General features: G+C 37.5%; 1 protein-coding gene across 2 annotated transcripts in view; it reads left to right on the top strand.

The window, feature by feature from the left end:
• LOC126923022 (zinc finger protein 423 homolog) overlaps positions 1 to 12,499 on the top strand; it is a 133,047-nt gene that overhangs the window by 9,981 nt on the left and 110,567 nt on the right. For both annotated transcript variants that reach the window (XM_050736009.1, XM_050736008.1), the window contains exons 2-3: positions 11,883 to 11,963; positions 12,187 to 12,249. In XM_050736009.1, coding sequence (XP_050591966.1) covers positions 11,883 to 11,963; positions 12,187 to 12,249 — 144 coding nt within the window. The remainder of the gene's footprint in view (positions 1 to 11,882; positions 11,964 to 12,186; positions 12,250 to 12,499) is intronic.

The raw sequence follows: 12,499 nt of genomic DNA, 5'->3' as shown, positions 1-12,499 counted from the left end.
TTTTTACAAAAATATCACAGTTGTTTTTATTATTGATATTGTAATTAGTAAGGAGGAAATTGTTCCACGATCTGACAGAAGTTTTTGTTTTTAAATAAAAGGCTGAGTTTTATAGTTATATAGAATATACTCGTAGGTCAATGTTGATCTTGTAATACTTCAAGCGCTTCGGACGGTTTATTGGAATAATTGTAATAACAGTTCATTGGTTATCCGAAGTGATTCTTCTCGGAAGGATTTCATGACATAGGTTTAGCGACAAGGAACCTTAACGTTAAAATCATTGTGCAATATCTCGGGTCGTATCCCGTATAACTTTCCAGAACAATTACAATTCCCAGTCGATCAATGATTCTTAATCTACGATCAGATGAAGAAGAAGAGGGGAAATGTATACAACTTAATTTCCCCATAACAGGAAACCTCGACGTTAATGTTATTCCAGAATATCTCAAGTGTCCTACATCGTTGCTCATAGCAATTATAATTTCATGCCGATCAATTTCCTATGTTTCTGCGTATCGTGTGCATTCTTTGTGTCTCTAACGGAAACGCACAAAAAGTGCAAAAAGTGCGCTTTTTAATCTAGAAGAAAAAGAGAAGAAATACCGTAACAACCTGCAATAACAAGAACACTTAATACCAAGACCACAGTAGCCACGATTGCTCCATATAACTTTCCAAACTAATTATAGTTATAATTCTAAATCGATCAATCCTACATGCTTTAGCATATCGTGTGTTACGCATGTGCGATTATTCTACGGTACCCTGCCAGTTCCATCTAACTTGCCAAACCAATTATAATTATAATTATTCCGAGTCGATCAATAATCGGAAAGGCTATCCGCCACAAGGGCAAAGACAAAACAAAGCAGGCGAAGAGGAAGAACGACAAGAAGGATAAGTGTTTTAGCATGGCTGACTGTAGGCAACGGTGGGGTCAAAGTTATCCCGCAATATCCCGGCTGCTCCAGGTAGCGTGTCGGAGCCAGAGGGTGTTCGTCGGTGGATGCGCTGCTCCCGAGGGAGTCTGAGCCCGCGTCAGAGCTGGCCGGGGTTAGGTTCCCTCGGGAATTAGCTCGACTTCCCTTGTACCAGCCACCCAGCCAGCCATCTACGGCACAGCACGCCAGAGCAAGAGCAGATCAGAGCAGAGCAGAGCAGAGCAGAGCAGAGCAGAGCAGAGCAGAGCAGACCAGAGCAGAGCAGAGCAGACCAGAGCAGAGCAGATCAGATCAGAGCAGAGCAGAGCAGAGCGGAGCAGAGCAGAGCAGAGCAGAGCAGAGCAGAGCAGAGCAGAGCAGAGCAGAACAGAGCAGAGCAGAGCAGAGCAGAGCCTTTCCCAATGGCTGCTCTCTCGGCTGTCTGACTGGCTGTCACGAGTCCAAGACGTACGGCGGGCTGCAACCGGGGAGTAGAGATAGCAGTCGCTCCGGATAACCCGCAGGACGGTCTCTCCTTTATTCACGGCATATCGATTAATGACTGGGAAACCCTGCTGGCTTCGTAACTGTCCCCGCCTGCAGCCACCGGGACCGACGTCTCGACGCGACCCCGCGATCCCCACGAGATATCGTTAGCCAGATTATCGTAACCAGCAGAGGGTAATCGTCAGACCTTACACCTTTTTCCTTACTGTTCTTCATCCAAACTTTACTCTACCAGATGTATTTTATAATACATTTTGGGTTGTGCCGTGAATTCGGTCTTCTCTTGGATTTTATTTGCTATTTTGATCGATAGGAAAAGGAGGAAGATGGGTTGGAAAGGGAACGACGGTTAGGGTTTCCCGGATTTTCACTATGACCCTTATGTTTGAATTAATCTGTACACTGCGCTACATAAGTTGGATTTCGTTAAGGAGAGGATGAAGCAGGAAGGTGTTAGAGACAGTCGTGCAATATTATCCGAGATTTTCACATTTTTTGGTAATTTTATGCTGCGCTATTTTTGCTGTATTATGATATAGTACGCTTGGATTTCTTTTTATTATCAATAAAGAAAAGGAGAGAAAGTTGAGAATGTTAAAAGAAGAGAATGTTAGAGGATAGTTGCGTAAGGCAATCGAGTTCTTTGGACTTTGCTTGCTACGTATTTCAATATTTTATAAATCTCGAATATTTGATAGTTTTCCCTTCTTGTGGATTTTTATTCTCACACTGTAGATAATAGAGAAAGCATGAGACAGAAGAGGACGTTTGAGAAAAGTTATGAGGATTTGTTTAGTGAAGGGTTCCTTATCGAGGAGCAGGTTTTAAACATTATAAAGAGACGAAAGTTTCTAGAGAACTATGAATGACTATTTATTATAAATAGAAATTTATTCTTTCTTTATTAATTAGAAACTTGAACTACAATTTTGAATTTAGGTGTTCGAATTAGATACTTGAATTTTAAATTAGAAATTTGAACGCAAAAAAATTGAAATCAAGGACTCGCATAGCAAAGACGTATTCCTACTTCATCTGGCCCTGACTGAAATTTCAGATGTTATCTTCTCAGATTTCTGTCTATTCATTCGTCTAGAGGTTTCGAGACATGCAAATTTTGACGCTTGCCTGGTTTTACAACCTCGATCTATTGGGCAATACTATAACATCGTAATACGTAACATAGCAAGGGTGGAACGAAAGGGGTGAGGTATAGTTTGGAGGGTTACAGTCGGAACGTATCGATGGAGAACGAGTGGTTTTGGGAGGTTTAAATTGTTCTGGACGTTGATGGATTTGTCTATAGCGAATATGTTATTTAATTGCTCGAAACCAAAACGTGTAACGCAGTAATCCTTCGTAATTTGAAAAAAAAAAAAAAAAAAAAAAAAAAATAAAAAAGAAAAAAGAATTCTGCCCGTTATATTGATATTTTATACGTAGACTGCGATGCATCTGTACGTTTTATGGGAAATTTAAAGGCATGGAAATATAAAGGATGTATTCCATAAAATAGTATTTCATGCAAAATATAAAATTTTATATGAAAATAACGCAAAATAATATCGAAAGCAAAGTTATTGTTTCAATATTTAATAAACGAAACGGACTTCTATGTGGGTTAAGCTTCTTTAGTTATGTTTCTAAAGAAAAAAAAAAAATAAATTTCTATGGATATCCGTACTTTGCTTATTGTGTTGCATAATATAAACAAGAAAAGAGAAAAGAAGAAAATACGAAGATAGTGAAATAGATAATAATAAAGATAGAGAAGAAGATAAGTAGAAAAACTTAAGAATAACCGGATCCTCGTAACTCAAGATTTTACATTCGAAGCACAGGGAAGAAACAACATCCTTGCATATTACATGTATATCGCGTCCTAAAATATCTCTGCTCAAGATTCTTGTTACAGGAGGGTTTAGTCTCAATATGCAGTTATCATCCTCGTGCATATAGATCGGCTTATAATAATACGTTTCTTTGATATTAACTCGAACACAGTTTCCCATACTCTGGCTACATCGTGCTGTATTCAGCGAATACAAAAATTCCTTCAACTTTTAGATATTTCTTATAATTTTTACGTCGGGAGAACTTCCATTTCGTTCAGCTATCCTTATTACTATTTTAGATCACTTTTTCTCTTACATAAAATTAAAACTGTTTATCGTATCAAAAAATAAAAACGTGATTTCCGCATATTCATCAAAAGCACTAGCGTGTTTCCCTTAACCCGTGAAATGTTTCTGACGAGTATACTCGTCGCGAAGAAGTGGCAATATTTTGTGTTACAACCGGCATACTCGTCATCGCTTACTTTTTTCCGACTCATTTTAGCTATACGATTTTCAAACAGGTTAATCGTGAAATTCAATTACTCGAGTTTTCCTCGCTATCTTCACGTCTAAATAACTACGTATATTACGTCTACATCTTTCCACACGCTGTATGTCAAAATATCTACAAAATATTATCTACAAACTTTGAGAACAACCACGATAAATCTTTGCGTCGCTGTGCACGTAATTTCTTCTTCTTACGTGCCTTCTTACGTGCCCATTATGTTCCTAAAACGAAACACACATACCGGCATGCGCACGGATGATAGTGCAATCTCCTTTACCTTTACGATTATTGTCTAGGTAACAATGATTCGACTGTTTTACCTTGCAGCCCAATTGTTTACCATATTTACGACAAATCGAATTTGTAACAGAGATGCATACTAAAGGGAAGAGAAAGGTGTTTTGATATTCCATGGGTGTGCCAAGGACGAAGATGCTAACCATATAGGCAGAGGGAAATTGCAGCTTCCGGTTAAGCCGTGGGTTAGGCAAGCTTAATTCGTTGGGCTGTTCGGAGGATAGATATTGGGTTCGTGGGTGGGTTTGGGTTTGGTAATTGGGAATTTGTGGCAATTGGTTGATGAGATATACATACACTGCCGGACGTAAGTGTTAGAACGATATTTAGTACAAATTGGATACTTTTCATTCTTTTTATCTTCTCTGTATTCTCATTGTAAATCTGTTATTTATATTCCTATTATACGGGCTTTATAATGTGTAATTTGTTAGAGTCCTTCAGATTACGGTTACATGTATTATAATTATTTCATTTTACTAGCAGCTGCTGTTGTCAATCTCCTTTGTCAACGAGTCAGTTTCCTTTCTCTCTATCTCACTCATGTTCTTCATCTTGAAGAAACGAACGAGCTTCCCAGATGCTAAACTAATCAACTCCACTTTTTGCGCTTCTCAACTTCATTCGTTTATAACTAATAAACGGTTTGTCTTTGAAAATAAATAGAACCGAATTACTTGCATAAGGCTACTTATTATTAAGAAATTATTAACAAATAATTCTAAATCCCAGAGTAAATTTTCACGAATAATATTTGTACATCATCGCTTCTCTACTTTTATAATAATAGATTAATATTAATTTAATAATAATAGAATCTCGACTATTATACATAATTTCGTTCATTTGTTTTACATTCTTCGTACGCATTTCTCAATTTCGTTATCTAAGTACATGATTGTAACGCCCAATTTCTCAACAAACAAATAAATTAGTACGATAAAATTACTTATCGCGAACAAATGACACAAATAATCCTAAAAGATGAATTTTAATCAACAACATTCTTACTCTCATTACTCCTCTGCTCTCCTGTTCTTCTATCCAATAAAATTTCGACTATTAAATTTCCACACATCTAGTTTCGTTCATTCCCCTTCCTCGTATACGTATCTCCTTTTCAAATTTGATTTGTCGTAAATATAGTAAACAATTGCGAGGTAAAACAGCTTGGTCCGGGCAATAATCGTAAAGGTAAAGGGAATTGGCTTTGAACCACGTGTGCGTTACGGATATGAGCACGTAAGAAGATAGGTAAGAAGGCACGTAGCATCGGTATCCGGTTTGGGAGGCAGACCGTTTCCAGAGGACAAAGACGTTCTCCGATCTAAGCTCTGGAAAATACAGCTCGCGCAATCTCAACCCCTCTTTACCTCCGAGATTGTTGGCCCTGTCTAACGTTAAACGGATGTATTATTATGACCCACGTAGATGTCTCGTACGAGGGTAACTGCATATTGCGGCTTAACCTCCGAGTACGTTGCTGTTTTCGATAACGCGGATGTGCGGATACATTCGTGACCGAAGTCAGCATGAAACTTGCAGCTAACTGGTTTATCAGCGCTGTATTTTACTTGCTTCGTCGATCTTTCCAGTTTTATTAGATTGGTGCGCATGAAAGGAGCGGTTTTACGAGCGTTTCGAATTTTCTTATTTGATTTTCGTAGCTAGTTATGACGATTGCAGTCTACCGGGTTGCATACGAAAGGGGTAGTTCCATGAATATTTCGAATTTTTTCACCTGAAATTTATTTTACTCGGTCTTCCAATTTTTTGGATTCTGTTAGCTTCACGCGTATGAAATGGGTGGTTTTACGAGGGTTTAGAATTTTCTTATTTGATTTTCGTACCTAGTTACGACGATTGCAGTCTACCGGGTTGCATATGAAAGGGGTAGTTTCACGAATATTTCGAATTTTTTCACCTGAAATGTATTTTACTTGATCTTCCAATTTTCTGGATTCTATTAGGTTGCCGAGTATGAAATGGCTGGTTTTACGATAGGTTTTACGATAAAAACAAGTAAGTTCCCATTTAAAAGAATAATACAACTGCGAAGTGTACCTGCATTTTTGCCCTTGCGCAAAAATATTATTACGAATACTTCGAACCGCTCATCTTCTTCCTCTTTCGCTTTTTCCTCGCGTTATTTATCGTTTACGAGGAAAACGCTCGCTAGTAATAGCGTGAACTCTATGTGTACTGTTTCTTCAACTGAAGGGGTTAAACAATTGCAGGAAGAACGAACCGCGAGATTCCTACGAATAACTGATGCAAGCCTCTAAGCGCAGTAACAGAGGATGAGAGGTAGAAGTTTGTAGGAGCAATTAGGGAGACAAGGTTGAGAGAGCCGATGGAAAAGTCGTTGCTAGTAGGAGCCCTCGATGATGGATGAAGCATTAACTCTCGTGGTATCCTAGGTGGCATGAAACGCGAGAGCTGCTCGACAGAAGCAGCTTGACAGCTGACAGGGCGGAGGGTGCAAAGGTTCAATCCAAGGGTGCTCGACATAGTGTGCTGCCTTGGCTTGATGTCTTGTAGAATATTTAAGACCTAGTATCTTCCATCCCTTGCTGCTCTTCGTTGTTTCACGTCTCCAAGCTAATGCTCCATCCATAGAGAAAGATGTTCTCCTTCTCCCGCGGCTCTTTCCAATAAAGTCGATGGACGTACAAGCTTTCTTTCCTCAACGTGCAAGCTTCGTCGAAAGCCTTAAGACTCTCGCTGGAACTCTCTTCATCAAAGTTTCGCGATTATCGCGTGTTAAAAAGAAGGTAGAGCTTCTTCTTACCTCGGCCCTGTTCTTCGTTGTGCTTCAAGAGACTAGGTTTTGATTGATAGTGACTAGAATATGCCACGGTCGGTGTAAATTCGCGGTTACAGCGACGATCAGAGGGACTCTGAGGCTCAAAATGAGATGAAAATCAAGAATAATGAAATCGCGTTGCAGACCTCGTGTTCGAGAAATTTGGTAACTCGTCAAACATACGCGCGTTTGATTAATTCTCGATTAAATAAGAATGGAAAGTTGGCAGCAGGTTATTCTACGCGCGAGAATGAGTGGAAAACGTAGGATACAATTTTTTCGTTCAAAGTCTCTTCTTCAAGAAAATCGAATTTGAACGCGTTTAATGCAGAATATTTTCCTTCTTTTCTTTTACCTCAGTGAACTTTATAATTTGTCCTGTTAGGAGATTCGACAAATATATTTAGCGGTTAATCGTAAATATTACGCGTACGTGTTTTCTCGTTACAGATCATCTGTACATATAACAATCTTAAGTGTAGTAGATTTGCGATCAAAAGTGTTGTTTTATTATCGTGGTTCGTTAGGATGCCTTCCGTGCAGTCTTTTAGATAGGTTGTTTGTGTAGAGTTTCTCGACTAGGTTGTTACGACAATTGTCTAATCTATTCTTTTCCCCCTTTTTAAAAATTTATTTATTAATTAACGTCGCATAAGCTGTTGAGGCTATTAACAACAGGAATTACGAATTAACGATACGATGCGTGTTTGAGGTTTTCCATTGCCATACGGAGTTCCATTCAGTGGATTTACAATTTTGTTTATCCAGTTAGCTGTTGCGATCTTGTTAAAAAGTGTATTCCTAAGATATATCGCGTTAGATAAGCGACGACGAGTATACTCGTCAAGTACAGAGTATATGTGACTGTTATAATATAGAATTAAGTTGTAATGGAATGACTGTTCTATCTTTTTTAAATATATTTTAATTTATATTAATTTAAAATATATTTTAAAAATATCGCCATTTCTTCGCGACGAGTATACTCGTCAGAGACATCTAACTGCTTATACATTGTTTGTGGCCTTCGTGCAACTTAATTGACCGAGGGTGCCATTAGTTTTTTGGTTCACTCTTTCATATGTAGTATTACCTTCTGATGGTAAATAGTTCAACGCTATAGACTAATCTGGTTTTGTATTTGCCACACAAGCGTATAATTTCCTCAGCCACTGAACTGATCTTCAGATCTTTACTGGGTTCGTCATGTCACACATACCGCGTTGCATTTACTATGGTCCTGGACATGATAGATCGTAAAGCTCCTAATTTAGCGATGTGGCTCTCAGCAGTCGTGTTCCACAGATCGATATCGTACGTCTAAATGAGTTTGACGATTGTTCCGTAGACGAGAAGTTGGTTATCTGTACTTAATTTTCCACGTTTGCGCTGATAAGCCAATACATATTCTTCCTTCCGATGTCTAATCTGGTCAATCTTGCCGCGTACGTGTTGTTTCCACGTTAGTCGAGAGTCTAAGTGCATTTCTAAGTAGGTAACTGTTGTTGTTTGAGATATTTGTAGTATTATTGAGAGTTATCGTAGCCTACAACGCCACTCCTTAGAGTGGATGTAATGTGTTTGCCTTTATCCGCGTTTACTTTGGTTTTCCATTGGTTTAAACTTTGTCTAAGCTAATGGAGAATTATCATCACAGAACGTGCACTCGACCTTCTCGAGAACGAGATTTCAAACGAGAGAGTTGTACTCTTCATTTTTGACTTATTTCCGTGCATAGAATAATCTGAGAATTAATCAAATACGCTTATTTCGATTTCCTCGAGAAAGAAACCGTCAACGTAATTTCGTTATTTCTGAATTTCGTCTTGTTCTTCCTGACGTCGCTCGTACCGCGAATTCAGGTGCACAATGTATTTTAAGACGCAACATAGAATCATCATCGTTCATTCAGTAACGCGGAGGAGGCCAGGCTAAAGGATCGTCGTCGAATTTCAACGTTGCGTAATAGGGTAGATGAGCAAGTTGGCTCGCAACGGCTCGTTGCCTGTATATCATCAAACACGAAACGACGAGCCGTGTTTTCAACATGAAATATACCCACGCACCGTACTGACGTGGGCTACCGTATAGTAGAGCCATCCGTTTGTCACGTGGGACCACAAAATTAAACTTAAAAAATTACACCCCTGTCCACGTGGCCAACAGGTCGTTTGTTATTTTGCATCCGCCCTCTACCTCTTTCACATTGGTCTCATTCAAACTCTCTCTCCGCGCCCCCAAACCAGCTTTTCACAGGATAAACTTGCCACTCCGACCGATTGCCACTGTTTTCCAAGGTGTCGAATGCGGATTTGTTTTATTCTCGCTTTTCTATTTTTCCTCCCTTTTTGCTTATTTTTCTTTCTTTTTTTTTTTTTTGTATGTTCGAGCGGAAAAAGTAGACTGATTTCAGCGTTTAACGGGAACGTTCTCGTTACAACCAGTGCGTCGATCAATGCGTTTGCATTTGGGTATTTGGGATTGCGATCATCGTTTACAGATTCGAAAAGATTAAACGATACCACGCGAGAAAATTGAATTGCTGTTTGAGCAATTTTGTTTGTTTGAAAATCGAACCTGTTGAGAATCGTTAGTCAGTTCTAAACATAAATTAGAAATTGAAAATGCAATGCTGTGCGTGTATGCACGCGAGTATTCGTGGTTGTGATTGTTTGCAAATCATGGTCGATGTGCTGATTAATTGTATGAACTAGGAATTAGATGATATTTTCAGCATTATTTTCGAAAATACATTATGAATTATTCTCGTTAGTGTAAACGAATTCGTAATGTATTGAGAAGAGCCGGATTTATTTTCTGATTAATCGGTTAGCTGTTTTCCACGAATATACTCGTCACGAAGCAATGACAATATTTTGTGTTACGACGAGTATACTCGTCACGAAGCAATGGCAATATTTTGTGTTACAACGAATATACTCGTCACGAAGCAATGGCAATATTTTGTGTTACGACGAATATACTCGTCACGAAGCAATGACAATATTTTGTGTTACGACGAGTATACTCGTCACGAAGCAATGGCAATATTTTGTGTTACGACGAGTATACTCGTCACGAAGCAATGGCAATATTTTGTGTTACGACGAGTATACTCGTCACGAAGCAATGGCAATATTTTGTGTTACGACGAGTATACTCGTCACGAAGCAATGACAATATTTTGTGTTATGACGAGTATACTCGTCACGTGTAAAAAATAGCTACAATTTGCTGCTACAAATTGCAGTAATAAGATTACAAAATAAAACAGTCGTTTCATTACAACTTAATTCTATGTTATAACAGCCACACATACTTTGTGCTTGACGAGTATACTCGTCGTCGCTTACCTTACGCGATACAATTTAGGAGCACGGTTTTCGAACAGGTAACTGGTTAATTGTCTTGAAGACATATTTTTAAGAGGACGAAGAACATCATAAATTAATTTCGCTGTCTATCAGTAGTACTTTGTTCGCTATGTTTTACGAGAGAAGAAACTACAATTGTTCGTTCGCGAATAAGGAAAGTTCATTGTTATATTAATTTAATACCGTTGCGAATAATTTTGATTAAAATGATAATCCATTTTAATCAGTTCTATGTGACGAATTTGTTATCAAACATTTTACTCGCACCTCGCAAATTCACCCTGTATTTCACGATGAAACGTAGTTCGTTAAAGTTAAACTTATTCGCGTCGTTACATTCGGCGCACAAATCTTGTTCATCCGCCGCTGGACGGTCTGCAAAAAGCGTATTATTAATCGTTTCTCGCCGTGTTACTTGGAATTCATATTCATACACACAACACATATATATGTACAGGGTGTCCCGCTAGAACTAGAATTATAATTATTTATACTAGAAGTATAATGATTTAAAACGCAAATACGTTTATATATTTTTCTGTAAAAAAAAAAATGATGGGAAGCATTGTTTAGTGGATGTACAAAGGTATTGGATGCAGTTTTGCTTTACAAGATATTTTTATATTCGTATGTAGAATCGTTTTAAAAGTATCGTTATAATTCAGATGATTAGAGTTAATTTGCGAACTTTGGTTGTAGTCGCTTAGTCACGATATTTCTTATAAAATTGCAGTATAACCTAATTTTGTAAAAAAATGAAGTTTTACTTTGAGCTATAAATGGAATTCTTGTGTTCTATTTTTACGATTCAAGGAATATAGATTGTAGAATAATAGGAGGAATAAATTATACAATAAATACAAATTATACAATAGATATTAGATATAAATTGTAGAGTATAATTAAACAATTGACGAACTGGACGTTGATTAGAAATTTGCTCCACCCTTTGAATATTATGACGAGTGCTTTGCCTTGAATATTTGATATATATCTTTGCATGCCACGTGTTTTGCATTCTAGGCATTTCTATATTATTTACATGCTTCATAAATGCATAAACATTGGCGACTTATTTACAATTACGAAGCGTGGACTTATCAACTTACTTTAATCTAAAAATAGGTCTAACTGAACCAATTATCACCATTGAATAATTCAATAAAACGCATCAGTTGCTGCGATTAACAAATAAATATTTCAATAAATAAACCAATAAATAGGCAAATATATAATAATAAACCAATTCAATTACATGGGTAAACTCACCGATAAATAAGCCAATTACCGTTAATAAATCAAATAAATAAATCGATTTTCATTGTTAAACACCATCAAATAAAAAAATCCTAAACTCACGTAATATCAACTTTCGCTATCTTTATTTTAGCGCCAAGTTGCTCGAGGCACCCTGTATATGTATCTTATGGTATGCAATGTTCACATGCTCGAAAGGGAGAAGAATTACAATTTCGTAGCTCGTTGCTGCTCTTTTCTTCCCCTCATCTTCTTTTTCTTTTCTTTTTTTTACCCCTTTCCTTTTTTCCTTCGCAAATACAGATTTTATTCTTCGTGGCTGATATGCAAATGAAACGGAATTAATGGTTGCTTGTCTCTCCGCAGGAGACGAAGAGTGGGACGACGGGAACGAGCAAAATGTCCTGGAGGTAACCGAGCAGGATAATGAGACAACGGGAATTAAACGTGAGTGTTACTAAATACTTTCTCGTCGTTAGCCAACGTTTACGTTAAATCTAGACAGTTAACTGGATTTTCGTTATATCCCACTTTTGTTTATAACTCTTTTTTAAGTAGAAATACTCGTGGATTATTTATTAATTATATATGATTACTATATATATGATTATTATTAATTATAAATTATTATTATTATATCGTTTATGATTAGGCAATTTTTTTTTTACAGAGGATGACGAGGAGGAAGAGGAAGAAGAGGAGCTGCAGAGAGCGTTCAGTCAACATTCGGAGGGTGAGTCGAGAACTTATATCAATAGATTCTGTAGATTTTTAATTTTTCCATTGCTCGCACTTTTCTATAGATCTCAGATTTTGTTCGCCGTTTGTTCGATTTTTGGCCAATTACTTAAATGGCCACTCGACGATAAACCACGGTATACATCATACACGTTTCAAAAAGATTAGACAGAATTCCTATAGATTTCCTATAGATCCATTTTCCTATAAATTTCAAATTTTCTTTGCTATTCGTTAGATTTTTG

Source organism: Bombus affinis, chromosome 13, assembly GCF_024516045.1.
Source record: "Bombus affinis isolate iyBomAffi1 chromosome 13, iyBomAffi1.2, whole genome shotgun sequence".
Taxonomy (NCBI): Eukaryota; Metazoa; Arthropoda; class Insecta; order Hymenoptera; family Apidae; genus Bombus; species Bombus affinis.
This window is presented reverse-complemented; position numbering and strand designations above follow the sequence as displayed.